This window comes from Danio rerio, chromosome 4 (genome assembly GCF_049306965.1).
Source record: "Danio rerio strain Tuebingen ecotype United States chromosome 4, GRCz12tu, whole genome shotgun sequence".
Classification (NCBI taxonomy): Eukaryota; Metazoa; Chordata; class Actinopteri; order Cypriniformes; family Danionidae; genus Danio; species Danio rerio.
Genome location: NC_133179.1, coordinates 68,656,635 through 68,669,496, shown reverse-complemented (window position 1 = coordinate 68,669,496; position 12,862 = coordinate 68,656,635). Strand labels below are relative to the sequence as shown.

Here is a 12,862-nt window from a genome sequence, read left to right as displayed (position 1 = left end):
AAAGCAGCAGAGTTAAACGCTAAAGTGAAGCTGTTTTGTGTCCTGCTGAAGGTTTGAGCTGCTCTCATATTTGTGCAGTTTCAGTTTCTTGAAAACAAATCAAAGTCCCATGATAAAGTGTCTGAAATAATCCTGATTACTCGCTCATCTAAAACAATATCTGGTAAAGGCTGAATGTGAAGGAGAGTCAGCAGTCATGAATATTGATCAGCTGTTTCTCTCCTGACAGAATAAAAGTCCCCTAATGCAGCATCAGTGTGAACGTGACTGTGGGTCAGGTGATGAACACATGAAGAGAGCGGCTTTGTGTTTGTCTGAGCTCATTTTGTTTTAATCCACAACAGAATCACAATATAAATGATGAAATCAGCTCATTTCCTGTTGTGTTTTATACATGACTTTAAGATGATCTTCTGAGCTCAAGTGTGTCTTCTTCCTCCTCACAGCAGACTTTACAGCTTGATGTGGTGTATTATGAACAATGTCTTTGCTCTGTACACTTCTACAGATGATGTCGAGTCCTTGTTGAGTGTGTGAGTGTGTGTGTGTGTGTGTGTGTGTGTGTTTGCTGATGCGAGGGCTCGATCAATAAGGAGAGCTGATCAGGATGTGTGTGTTCATCACTGCTGTTGACATGAGCAGAAACAGCAGTCAGCATCTTCACAACACAAAGAGATGTGTGATTGTCCAACTGTGTGATGTGGACTATTGCTGTGTTTGTAGATTGTCTGGCTGTATGGTGACAGAGGAAGGCTGTGGTTTTCTGTCTTCAGCTCTGACTTCAAACCCCTCACACCTGAGAGAGCTGGATCTGAGCTACAATCATCCAGGAGATTCAGGAGTCAAGCTGCTCTCTGAACAACTGGAGGATCCAAACTACACACTGGACAAACTCAAGTATGTGGAGCATCACTGGCCTTGTGCTTTTACACTGAATGGCTTTAAAAAGACACTAGAAAGCTCTTTTGTGATCAGCTTCAGTTTTCTGTGAGGGTTATGGGGTGAGGACAGACAGAAGATACAGCTTGTAGAGTATTCCAGTCATGTCTATGAAGAGCAAATCATTGAGTGTGAAAAGAATCTCCTCTGTAAATGTTGGAGTGTATTGGCTCAGTTACAGTGACATTAAGCGGGACACACTGTACAGTTTCAGCATTTGAGCTGAGCAGAGAAACTTCTTCCTCCATTTCTGCTGAAGAATTCTACAATATCAGGTCAGGAATAGGGTTGGGGATCGAAGATGGATTCAGATTCTGGAATCAGACACTTGGATTAATGTTCAGACTCTTGTTCTAAAATCAACATCTGGATTCCTCTTCTCTGTGCACACATGTGTATTTTCCACTTGCTAATCTGTCAGGAACTTGGGCGCTGGTGAGCAGCTTTAATAATCTGAACATAGTTTAGAGATGGACTGCAACATGTGCTCAAAGGCTGCATGTGCTGAAGAACGATGTGATGTTAAATGTGCGAGTCCTTTAAGGGGCGGGGCTGCAGTTTGTGTTTGTGTGTGTGAAGCAGAGGGAGAGAGAGAGAGAAAGAGAGGAGCGGTTTTTGGTAATGAGAGAGTTGTGCACTGATGTTCCCTTTGTATGGTCTGATTTAGTTGTACCACACGATAGTAATAAATAATTGGACCAAGTTACATGTGTCCTCGTTCATTCACCGGCTGCAACGAAAACAGGAGGGAATTAACCCCGAAACTAATATTATTCGGCCATGGCGTAATAAGTGAATCTCCCCTGCTATTTCGAATACAGCAAAGGGACTAAGCAGGAAAGGTTAACACTGGCGACCACGAAGGGACAGACTTTATGACGTTTGCAGCATGGGTGAGCAGGCTGTGAAAAATCACTGGAAATTGAGCTTAAAGCATACAAACGCCGTTTTCTACACCCCGTTAAAAAGTGAGTCAAAATGGTGACTACTATTCAGCGTTTTGCAACTGAAAGTAAGCATTATTCATTCGGAAATACGATCAGTCATTCCATCCATCCAATGTCTATGGTGAAAGACGCTGGAATCAGAACTAACTGTTTGCACTTTAGGAATGAACGAGAAGGATGCAATACAATGGTGGCTGTATGCCCGCAGAACCACTAACAGCTACCGTAACAACCCCATGGATGAAATGAATCCATTCTCTTCTTCTTATGTGGGAAATTTTGTCGATAGCACTCCTGCAGATATTCTACAGCCTGGCGCTCTGTGTTGTAATGCATCCCAGCACAAAGAATATGTTAGCGTATTCCAGCAGCATGATAATACCACAGTCCCATTAGGATTCTCTTCCCCCATATGTGAACCACATGCGTCATGGGCACACAGGCCACGTACTGCACAGTATCAAAATTCTGAGAGTGATGATGACTTTGGACCACAGGAAAGAGTCCCCACTTTGCGTCCTGGTCAATATGATGGTACCACCCCATGGAGGGAGTTTCTCTATTGATTTGAGAGCTGTGCAAAAGCCAACCACAGGGCTAAAGAGACTATGGCCATCCAATTAAAATTTTGTTTAATGGGTGCAGCAGGAGCAATAGTCCATAGGAATCCACGATCAGCTCAGTGGGACTACAGTCGCCTAGTTGAGGAAATTGAGGTCATATATATCCCTTCTTCGGAGCGTGCTGCTGCAGTTGCTATTGAGTTGAGACCGCGTGTCCGCAAACCAGGGAAATCACTACATGTATTAAATGATGACATATATGAGAGGGTATGGTGGCCTATTGTGATCGGTAGGACTGTAGCGATACAATAATCTCATGATACGATACACAATATTAAGCTCTCGATACGATATATTTATTTCACGATATTTAGCCAACGATACGATACAATATAATTCGATACGATTCTATATCATTCGATACGCTTACATCATTTTCTGATATATTTAAAAGAGACAAAGTGATTTTGGTGACATCTTGGGAGTGTTTAATTTACTTGGATTTAATTAATTGAAATAAACTTAAACATCAGGCAGCTTTCAAAATAAATTCTGGACAAAACTAATTAAAGATGTGATGAGAAAATTTGTTTCATTAATTGAAACAGTGCAAACTGTAGCTTACAAGCCTTTGAAAAGTAAATAGTGCAACATTGCAATTTGCAATTAACAATGGAGAGTTAAAGTGCACATGGCCTGTTCTGAACAGTTTCTTTGACATATTTTTAGCTTGACAAAAAACATGAGGTAGCAAGTCTAGCTGCCATGAAAGTAAACATAGTAGTACCATGGCTTCTCCAAAACATCAAAATAATTTTAAGTCACTAAGAACATTTAACTTAAAACTTAGTGGAGTATTTTAAGGCCTGTAAGCCTACACGTATATGAGATAGCCAGTCTAGCCAGCAGAAAAAATAAACCGTGGCAGCCAGACAATAATTCAAGTTGAATAAAATTGTACCCATATTAGCAAAGTACCTTAAGGCCTTAAGTGAACACTAAACAAACTCTCCTCTCCACATGACTGCAGACCAAGTGATCGACATTGTCTTCAGATTTTTGTTCAGGAAAATAATTTGATCCACATGCTCTGGGAGAAGTGCACTTCTCTTAGCAGTGATGATCTCTCCGGCGGTGGAAAAGACCTCTTGGGTATTTTTCTTGGTTTGTGCTGCACCACCACCGTATCGTTCACCAAGAAGGGCAGCCAGTGGACAAGACGGCCTTGGATTCCGACCTTCAAATAAATAAACAATAAAAACAAACAAAAAAATATATATATATTTATATCTTATATTTATATATTTTTAATTAAACACATTCCATAATTCCTACACAGAAGTTCAGACAACACAGTGTGCTTCACTGGATAACAATGGGTAATACTACTGACCTTGACTGCTCACTCCTTCCATGAATTGCTCTCCCTCATCCAAAGCGTCTTCATCATCTTTTTTAGATGCCATCCCCTCATCATCAGCATGAGCATTTGCTGTGCCTTCTTCATCCACACTCCAAAGTGACTAAGTCAACATGAAATTAAATTCTTGAGTTTTATTGTATAAATCTTTTAATTACTATATTAAATATGCCTTTAAACCTGTTAACATTATAGTATTTATTTATGCTTTTAAAACTATTTAATATTTATTTATTTTAAAATGATGTAGGATTTGCCTTTTAAACTAGCAGTACCATTGCCATACATTTGATGCTCATTCTTTAAGGGATACTGAGATTGTACAGAAGCTATTGGAGAAACAACCACACACCGTTGCCCAGGCTTATGCTGGATGGTATTCTGGTAAGGCGATTTTATTGCCTGGATGACGTCCAGTTTTACCCACAGATAGTATTGCCCCGTATCTACCAGGCTACAGTCATGGAACACATGCACGATGGACCAATTGGTGGACATTTTGGTGTTGAGCGTACAGTGACACAGCTCCAGACGCGATGAAAGTAAATGTTGCTCTATGTTGTCAAACATGCATAAGCTGTGCATCAACTGCCAGGCCTCGGAAAACTCCACAGGCTCCAATGGGAAATGTTAGAGTAGGAGCCCCTATGGAGCGTATTGCTCTAGATATCATGGGGCCACTGAACGAAACTGAGCGAGGGATGACTTATGTGCTGGTGATACAGGACTATTTTACAAAATGGGTGGAGGCCTTTCCCATAGTAAATGATAGGGAGAAACTGTAGCAGAGGTTCTTGCATCAAATTGGGTGTGTCGTTATAGGGCTCTACAGGCATTGCATAGCGACCAAGGTCGAAACTTTGAATCTGAAGTATTTAAGAGGATGTGTTTGCTCTTTGGCATTGAAAAGACACGCACAACTCCATTCCGACCCCAGTCAAATGGTCAGGTGGTGAGGTTTAACTCCACTCTAAAGAAAATCTTGTCCACGTCTGCGGAACGTTACCACTGGGACTGGGATCTTATGATTCCGTATGCTGTCATGGCCTACAAAGCAACCAGACACAGTGCTACTCACTTCACTCCTAATTACATGATGTTTGGCCGGGAGCTGAGTGAGCCAGTAGACCTGGTAGCTGGTTTACCCCCCTACTCAGATGCAAATAGCACTGTTCCTGATTCTGTTCAAACCCTCCAACAAAGGTTGGAACTGGCACATCAAATAGCCTGCTTGTGATGTGCTTGGTGAGTCAGTGGTCCGAGCAAAGAGACAGTATGACAAAACTTGCTGTCGCACGAAATTTGAGATTGGGGATCCTGTGTGGTATCTCATTAAAGGAACACAAAGAGTTAAGAACAAGGTCAGGAAATTTCTTCCATCATACGAGGGTCCTTTCTTTATCCTGGGACAGTTAGATGATCTTGTCTATCGCATCCAAAAGGGCCCAAAAAGCAAGGCAAAAGTGGTCCATCATGACCAGTTAAAGCCCTATTGCAGTCTTGAGCCATTGGACAATATTTGGGCCATACAGCTGGCCACGCCATGGAAACCTGTGGAAGTGCCACCACTTGTGATTAGCATGCATTCTGCAGAAATAGAGTTGTCCGATCTGTTCTCTAGCATGGAGGAAAGCGAAACGCATGATAGCACCCAAACTCTAGTCAGAGACACAAATACTGAGGAAACCTCGTTTTCTCCCGCATATTCTGATGGGGAGTCTTCTTCCCCTAATGATACTTTGGACAGTGGGGGTGGTTTGACCAAATTCCCACCCCAGCGCTGTACAAGATTGGGTTGAAGGACAAAAGCACCAGACAGATTTGGTGATTGGGTGGTTACCTAACCTGACTGAGTTCATGTAATGTTATAGTGTTCATATTATTTAGCTATTTAGTCTAAAGTGTTAAAAAAACAAGTATGTTATATTGTATATGTTGTGCTGGATTGGCATAAGTTACTTATGACCATCCAGAGTGGGGGTAGTGTTGTAAAATGTGCGAGTCCTTTAAGGGGCGGGGCTGCAGTTTGTGTTTGTGTGTGTGAAGCAGAGGGAGAGAGAGAGAGAGATAGAGAGAGAGAAAGAGAAAGAGAAGAGCGGTTTTTGGTAATGAGAGAGTTGTGCACTGATGTTCCCTTTGTATGGTCTGATTTAGTTGTACCACACGGATAGTAATAAATAATTGGACCAAGTTACATGTGTCCTCGTTCATTCACCGGCTGCAACGAAAACAGGAGGGAATTAACCCCGAAACTAATATTATTCGGCCATGGAGTAATAAGTGAATCTCCCCTGCTATTTCGAATACAGCAAAGGGACAGAGCAGGAAAGGTTAACACATGGCAAAGCTAAGTGTGATCACTGTAATAAATGAATGTTGCAGCAGGGTGTCTCCATCAACATGAGCAGTATCTGCGCTCGCTTCACCAACAGCAGAGGAAAAGAACGCACTGTGTTACATTCATTGTGCATCCCGGCTCAACCAACAAGTGTTGTGTGTTTTAGCTCAAGAGTTTGGAGCGTGTAGCTGAGCGGCTCAGTGCTAGCTTTAGCTTATTAGCTGAGGGGGAAACTAAACAGCTCATTCTCTCCATCTGTGTGTGTTTACAGTCTGGATCATGGAGGACACACGAGGATTACAGCAGGACCACGCAAATGTAGGACTACACACACACACACACACACTCACACATGCACACACACACTCACACACGCTCTCTCTCTCTCTCACACACACACACTCACGCACATACATGCACAGACACACACACACACACACTCTCTTTCTCTCTGTCACATGCATACACACACTCTCTCTCACACACGCACTCATGCACACACTCACACACAGACACACTCTCAAACATGCACACAGTCTTTCACACACACACATACTTTCTCACACACACAGGCACGCTCACACACACTCTCTCACACACTCATGCATGCACGCGCACACACACACTTACACACACAGGCACGCATGTACGCACACACACAGAAACACCATGCACATACAAACACAAAAACTCACTTTCACACACACACACACACTCACACATGCACATGCACATGCACATGCACATACACACACACATACATACATACACTCACGCACACACTCTCTCTCTCACACACACACACAATCTATCACACACATAAACACACACTCATTCTCACACACACGCACATACACACATACAAACTCACTTTCACACACACTCACACACAAGCTCACATATGCACATACACGCAGACAGACACACACACAAACACACACTCTCTTTCTCTCTCTTACACACACACAGACACACACACTCTCACACACATGCACATACACACAAACTCACTTTTACACACCCAAACACATACATAAACTCACTTTCTCACACTCACACACACACACACACAAGCTCACATATGCACATACATGCACAAACACACACATACACAAAAACACTCTCTTTCTCTCTCTCACACACAAACACACACTCTCTCTGTCTCTCACACACACACACGCACACATCTATGGTTATAAATGTGTGTGTTCTTGTGTTCAGATGTCTGTTTCCTCACTCTGGATCTAAACACAGCACACACTCGTCTCATTCTGTCTGAGGAGAACAGAGAGGTGAAGAGTGTGTTAGAGAATCAGCCGTATCCTGATCATCCAGACAGATTTGATGTTCATCAGGTGTTGTGCAGAGAGAGTGTGTGTGGACGCTGTTACTGGGAGATTGACTGGAGTGGAGATGTTGGTGTGTTTATATCAGTGTCATATAAGAGCATCAGGAGGAAGGGAGGTGCTGAGTGTGGGTTTGGATATAATGCTCAGTCCTGGAGTTTGATCTGCTCTTCCTCCAGTTTCACATTTAGACACAATAACAAAGACACTGATCTCCCAGTGGGGCCGCTCAGCAGGAGAATAGGAGTGTTTGTGGATCACAGTGCAGGAACTCTGATCTTCTACAACATCTATAGAGACACAATGAGCATCATCCACTCAGTCCAGACCACATTCACTGAGCCGCTCTGCCCTGGGTTTTGGGTTGGTTTTAGATCATCAGTGAAACTGAGCTGAAGACTGACGAGAGATTTACCCAGATTCCTCTGCAGGAGTAGCCAGCAGCAGCAGTGTGTGTGTGTGTGTGTGTGTGTGTGTGTGTGTGTGTGTGTGTGTGTGTGTGTGTGTGTGTGTGTGCATGTGCATGTGTTCACTACTGTTTGTATGTGTGCACATATGTTTTCTGTGTGTTTGCACACATTGTGTTCACTGTTGTGTGTGTGTGTATGTGTGAAAGATCTTTGTGTGAGAGAGAATGTGTGTGTGTGAGAGTGTGTATGTGAGAGAGTGTGTGTGTGTGCATGAAAGAGTGTGTGTCTGTGTGTAAGAGAGAGAGAGAGAGAGAGAATGTGTGTGTGTGAGAGAGAGAGTGTGTGTGTAAGTCTGTATTTGTGTGTGTTTGCATGCATGTGCATGTGTGTGTGTGTGTGTGTGTGTGTGTGTGTGTGTGCGCGCGTTCGAGACAGAGTGTCTGTTTGTGTGTGCATGTGTGAAGGAGTCTGTGTGTGTGTTTGTGTCTATGTGTGCGTGCATGCGTCTATGTGTGCGTGCATGCGTGTGTGTGTGAGTGTGTTTATGTGAGAGAGTGTATGTTTGTGTGCATGTGAGAGTGTGTTGTGTATTTGTGTGCATGTGTGAGTGTGTGTTGTGTGTGTGCGCGCGTGTGTGTGCATGTGAGAGTGTGTTGAAATATTCGGATTTCTGCTTTCCAATCCATCTCATCATGGAGCAACGTTTATCCTTTTCTCATCATCTTGTTTCTCATAATTTTTTATTAAATATAATTATTTGATCATTTGAATGAGTATTTAACTGTGAATTGATTTTAATTAATGAATAAGTTAACACATTGCTTAATATAAGAATGTTCAGTGCATTTGCCAGTCTCTTTATACCTATTTTCAGAAACCACCAATCTAGGTCAGAGGTCATGGAGACCTTGAGTGGAACTGAGGGCTGAGTAATTGGAATCAAATGTTTCTATTGTTATTTCTAGTAGTTAATACTATCTAAAATGTCTAAAGTGATTTTGGTATTTTTATGGTTAAATCTTTTAAAGTGATTCTACTTTTATTCAAGATAGACTTTGTATAGGAAGAATATAACTGCCTGAATGTAGATTATACCGGTTTTTAACCATTTTTGACTTTTACTTGATTCTTTCTCTCAATAATAAGTAATAATAAGTCACACCTTACATTAATACAATTGCACAAATCAAAAAATAGGAAATAAACTCAAATTTTCATTTTATTTATTGTACCTTGTTGACATGTATATTATTGTTGTGCAAACTAAATATGCAATAGTTGCATATTGCCTGAAAATGTCATACGAAATAAAAGGTTGAAAATAAGCTCGTTACATTAATAAAAAAAACACTATTTATTTATTTTTACATTTCCTTCAACAATTTTCGTTCACACCTTGCATCTAAATGTGTTTCTTTTATCCACTTTCAACCGCTTATCTAACGAGGGAGAATAGCTTTTTTTAATCTTGTATTTAAAGCCGGGCTCAAATACTGGAGTTTTAGCCCGATTTATACCTCCGGGAATCGAAGAGGAAGTATATATATAGTGTATTTTCTATGTAAGTACATGGTTGTTCCTGTGTATCAACATGGGTTCCTCACTGTATCTTAAGAGGGCAAATTTAGTGTATTTTCAGTGTAGTACACGGTACACTGTAAAAAATTGCTGTTAAAAAACGGTCAGATTCTACGGTACAATAATGTTTTTTCACTAAAACAGTAATATTCTGTTAAAAACAGTGCTTTCTGGGTAACATTTTTGTTTTCGAGAAAGTAACCAACTGCAGAAAACTGTGAGCTAACAGAGTTCAGATTCGATGTTTTGAAGTCTGTGTTTGAAATCACGCTTTGTGTCCTTGTTCACTATTTCATAGACTAGTTAACTAATATAGTTCACCTGACAGTTTTAATGAACACTAATGAGTGAATTCAGACACTGATGAACACCTGCTGTTAATAATCACAATTACTAAAGAAAATAATCAAGAAACACAAACAGTGACTTGAGTTACAACATTAAATAAAATCAAATAAAACAGCTTCAGTCTCAGCAGAGGATCATTAAACAACTTCACAAACAACAGCAGACACACTTATTACTGACTTCATTGAGATCCAACAGGAATTAAGGTGTTTTTTGTGTCACCGTAATGGAGTGAGGGGCTGGTTTAGTTGGGCTCTTCACCCTTGAACTTATTAATTCAGACTCTCCAATTACTATAATAAAGAGTTAACAAATTGCTTTTATTATAGCAATAAAGTTGGAAAGTCAATAAATAGAGAAATCTATTAGTCTGAAATTAGTTCTGATAAATGTTTTGTTATAAATCTGGATGAAGGGCCTCATGCAATAGATTTTATGCTTAGTTACAGGTATTAATGTAATTAATGAGAAGTGGAAACAGAAAAGATACCTCTGTAATTACTTAACAGTTAAGAAATAACATACAAAAACAGTTCAGTTATGACAAATACACACTCAGACCTCATGAATCTGACCTTGTATCTCAACAATGGTAACATCTCAAATGTTTCATGCTGCAATGCATGCTGGGAGTGGCACGGTACAAATATCCCAGCATGCATTGCGGTATAAATAAATGTTGTATAATGGTCTAACAGTTTTCTTTATTTGTGTTCGATTCTGCTGTTGTTTATGTTTAGACTTTCAGTTGCCTGTTTGTGAGTTAAACTGTTAATTTTGTTAGTTGTCACCATTATTGAGGTTCATCCGCTGATTATTGATGTCTCTTTGAGTGCGATTTACACCATAGAGCAGTGTTATTGTCCAAGATATTCTTAAAAACTTCCAGAAATCATTGCCATATATAGACATATAATGTAAAACAATAAATTTAACATTGAATAGGAGCAGTAAATTTTATTATACTAAATGAGAACAGACTCTGCCATTTAATAGCAACATGAACATCACCAGATCTTATTTAGGTTTTTGGCTGGCTTGCCACAACAAAGGAGCTTTTTAAACAAAGTTCTTAACAATTGCAGCAGCCAAGATATATAAATGTTTAAAATGACAGGGCTAAGAGCCCAACTAAAGCAAACTCTGTTCTCCATGATGGTGACGTAAAACTTTAACTTTTTCTCAAGAAGAACTTTAGTAGATGTTATACAAAAATACATGTATTAAGTAATAAGTGTAGCTGGTGATGATGTTTGTAGAGTTGTTTAATCATCCGCTGATCATTTAAATGATTTAATCATTTGTTGTTCTTCAGGTTATTTCATTATAAAGCTGTGACTAAAGTTTTGTATGTTCTGTTCTTGTTTTTTCCCTTCAGTATTTCTTCATTTGTTCATTGTTAATCCTCAATTATCATTTAATTAGTCAGTTAATTAATGAATTTACTTCAGCTTTGCTCCATGTTTCTTGAACACTCAGTAGTGTGGACACTTCAATTAAAACTGAAGTATATGCTCTGGGGTTTAAAGGGTTAAAGGTGTGAGAGGTAAAAACACAGTGTAAAAATGTATTTTAACAGTAATATACTGTTAATTTACACTACGGAAATAGACTGTAAAAAAACAGTAGATTGCTGGCAAACACAGCTGCCAGTAGATTACTGTTAAATAAAGGAAAAAACAGTATTTTACTGTAAAACCTGAAGCTAATTTCTTCTGTCTGTCACCGTTGTGGAGGAGAGTAGAGCCAGTGTATGAGTTAAAGATGAACAATGAACTGCTGATGTTATTTTGCATGTTTCTCTATTTAAAGATAGTGGCTGTTTAGTTGCTGATGCAGTCAGAATCTCTCTGGTGATTCCAGATTTACATGTATGTGTGCTGTTGTGAAAAATAAGACATTAGAGTTAAACCGAACTTTTCTAATTAACTAAAATAAGTTATCATTATAAGTATACTTCTAAGCATATATAGCACATTACTTCATAAACTCATTCAGCAGTTGACCAAGTTGAGGCAGTTGCTTTCAGTGAGCAAAATGAGTTCACTTGAGTATTGTGTAAATCAATGTAGTCCATGTATTTTTACAGCAACATACTGTAAAATAACAGTACATTGCTGGCAACTGCAGCTGCCAGTATTTTACTGTTTTTTAACGGGACAATTTTTAACAGTGTAGTTCCTGTGTATCAACAAGGGTTCCTTACTGTATCTTAAGAGGGCATATTTAGTGTATTTTCAATGTTAGCACACGGTAGTTCCTGTGTATCAACAATGGCTCCTCACTGTATTTTAAGAGGGCCGATTTAGTGTATTTTCAGTGTAAGTACACAGTAGTTAAGTACATATTCCTGAGTGTCCAAATGGTCCCACCCTTTACAACAAAATTTACTTAGTTAACAAGAGTTAACTAATACGTTGACATAATTTATTAAACGTAGTTACTGTTGACCATTGAATTTACTAGATTTGTAATATCAAGTTATGTGTATTTTTACATTATTTAATGCAGTACAACATAAGTGAGAACCTTTTTGCTAACATAAACAAAGATTATATATGCTATAAAATATATTGTTCATTGCTATTTCCTCTAATTTTTTTGCATATTAACTACTGTTTACAAATAAAACTTTATTGTCATTTTGCTGAATAGATGGTGCAGTTTATGTGCATTATTTACAACAGGTGAAGTGCACACCACAACATAAATAAATAAATGACTCTTTCCTGACACAAAAAAAATTAAATGAATGAACTGAATGAACATTTACAACTGTCTGTATTTTGCAAACATTGGTTGCATCTTTGAATAATAAGGATATTGCGCACCTTGCGGTAACCATAAACAATAATTCTTTGTTGTGTAATAGAAGTAAAAAAAAATATGTTTGCAAAAAAAAAAAAAAAATAGCAATAGCAAATATGTTGTGTACTTAAAAATAATGTACTTACAAATGCGTACTTACAAATA

General features: G+C 39.2%; 2 protein-coding genes across 2 annotated transcripts in view; one reads left to right on the top strand and one right to left on the bottom strand.

Moving 5' to 3' along the window:
- LOC137491252 (NACHT, LRR and PYD domains-containing protein 3-like) overlaps window positions 1-9,325 on the top strand; it is a 41,845-nt gene extending 32,520 nt beyond the window's left edge. Inside the window, exons 10-12 of the mRNA XM_068220410.2 lie at window positions 724-897; window positions 6,479-6,525; window positions 7,429-9,325. Of these exons, the coding sequence (XP_068076511.2) occupies window positions 724-897; window positions 6,479-6,525; window positions 7,429-7,949 (742 nt within the window). The 3' untranslated portion in view covers window positions 7,950-9,325. The remainder of the gene's footprint in view (window positions 1-723; window positions 898-6,478; window positions 6,526-7,428) is intronic.
- LOC137491476 (tripartite motif-containing protein 16-like) overlaps window positions 1-12,862 on the bottom strand; it is a 157,370-nt gene that overhangs the window by 60,923 nt on the left and 83,585 nt on the right. The window lies entirely within an intron of this gene.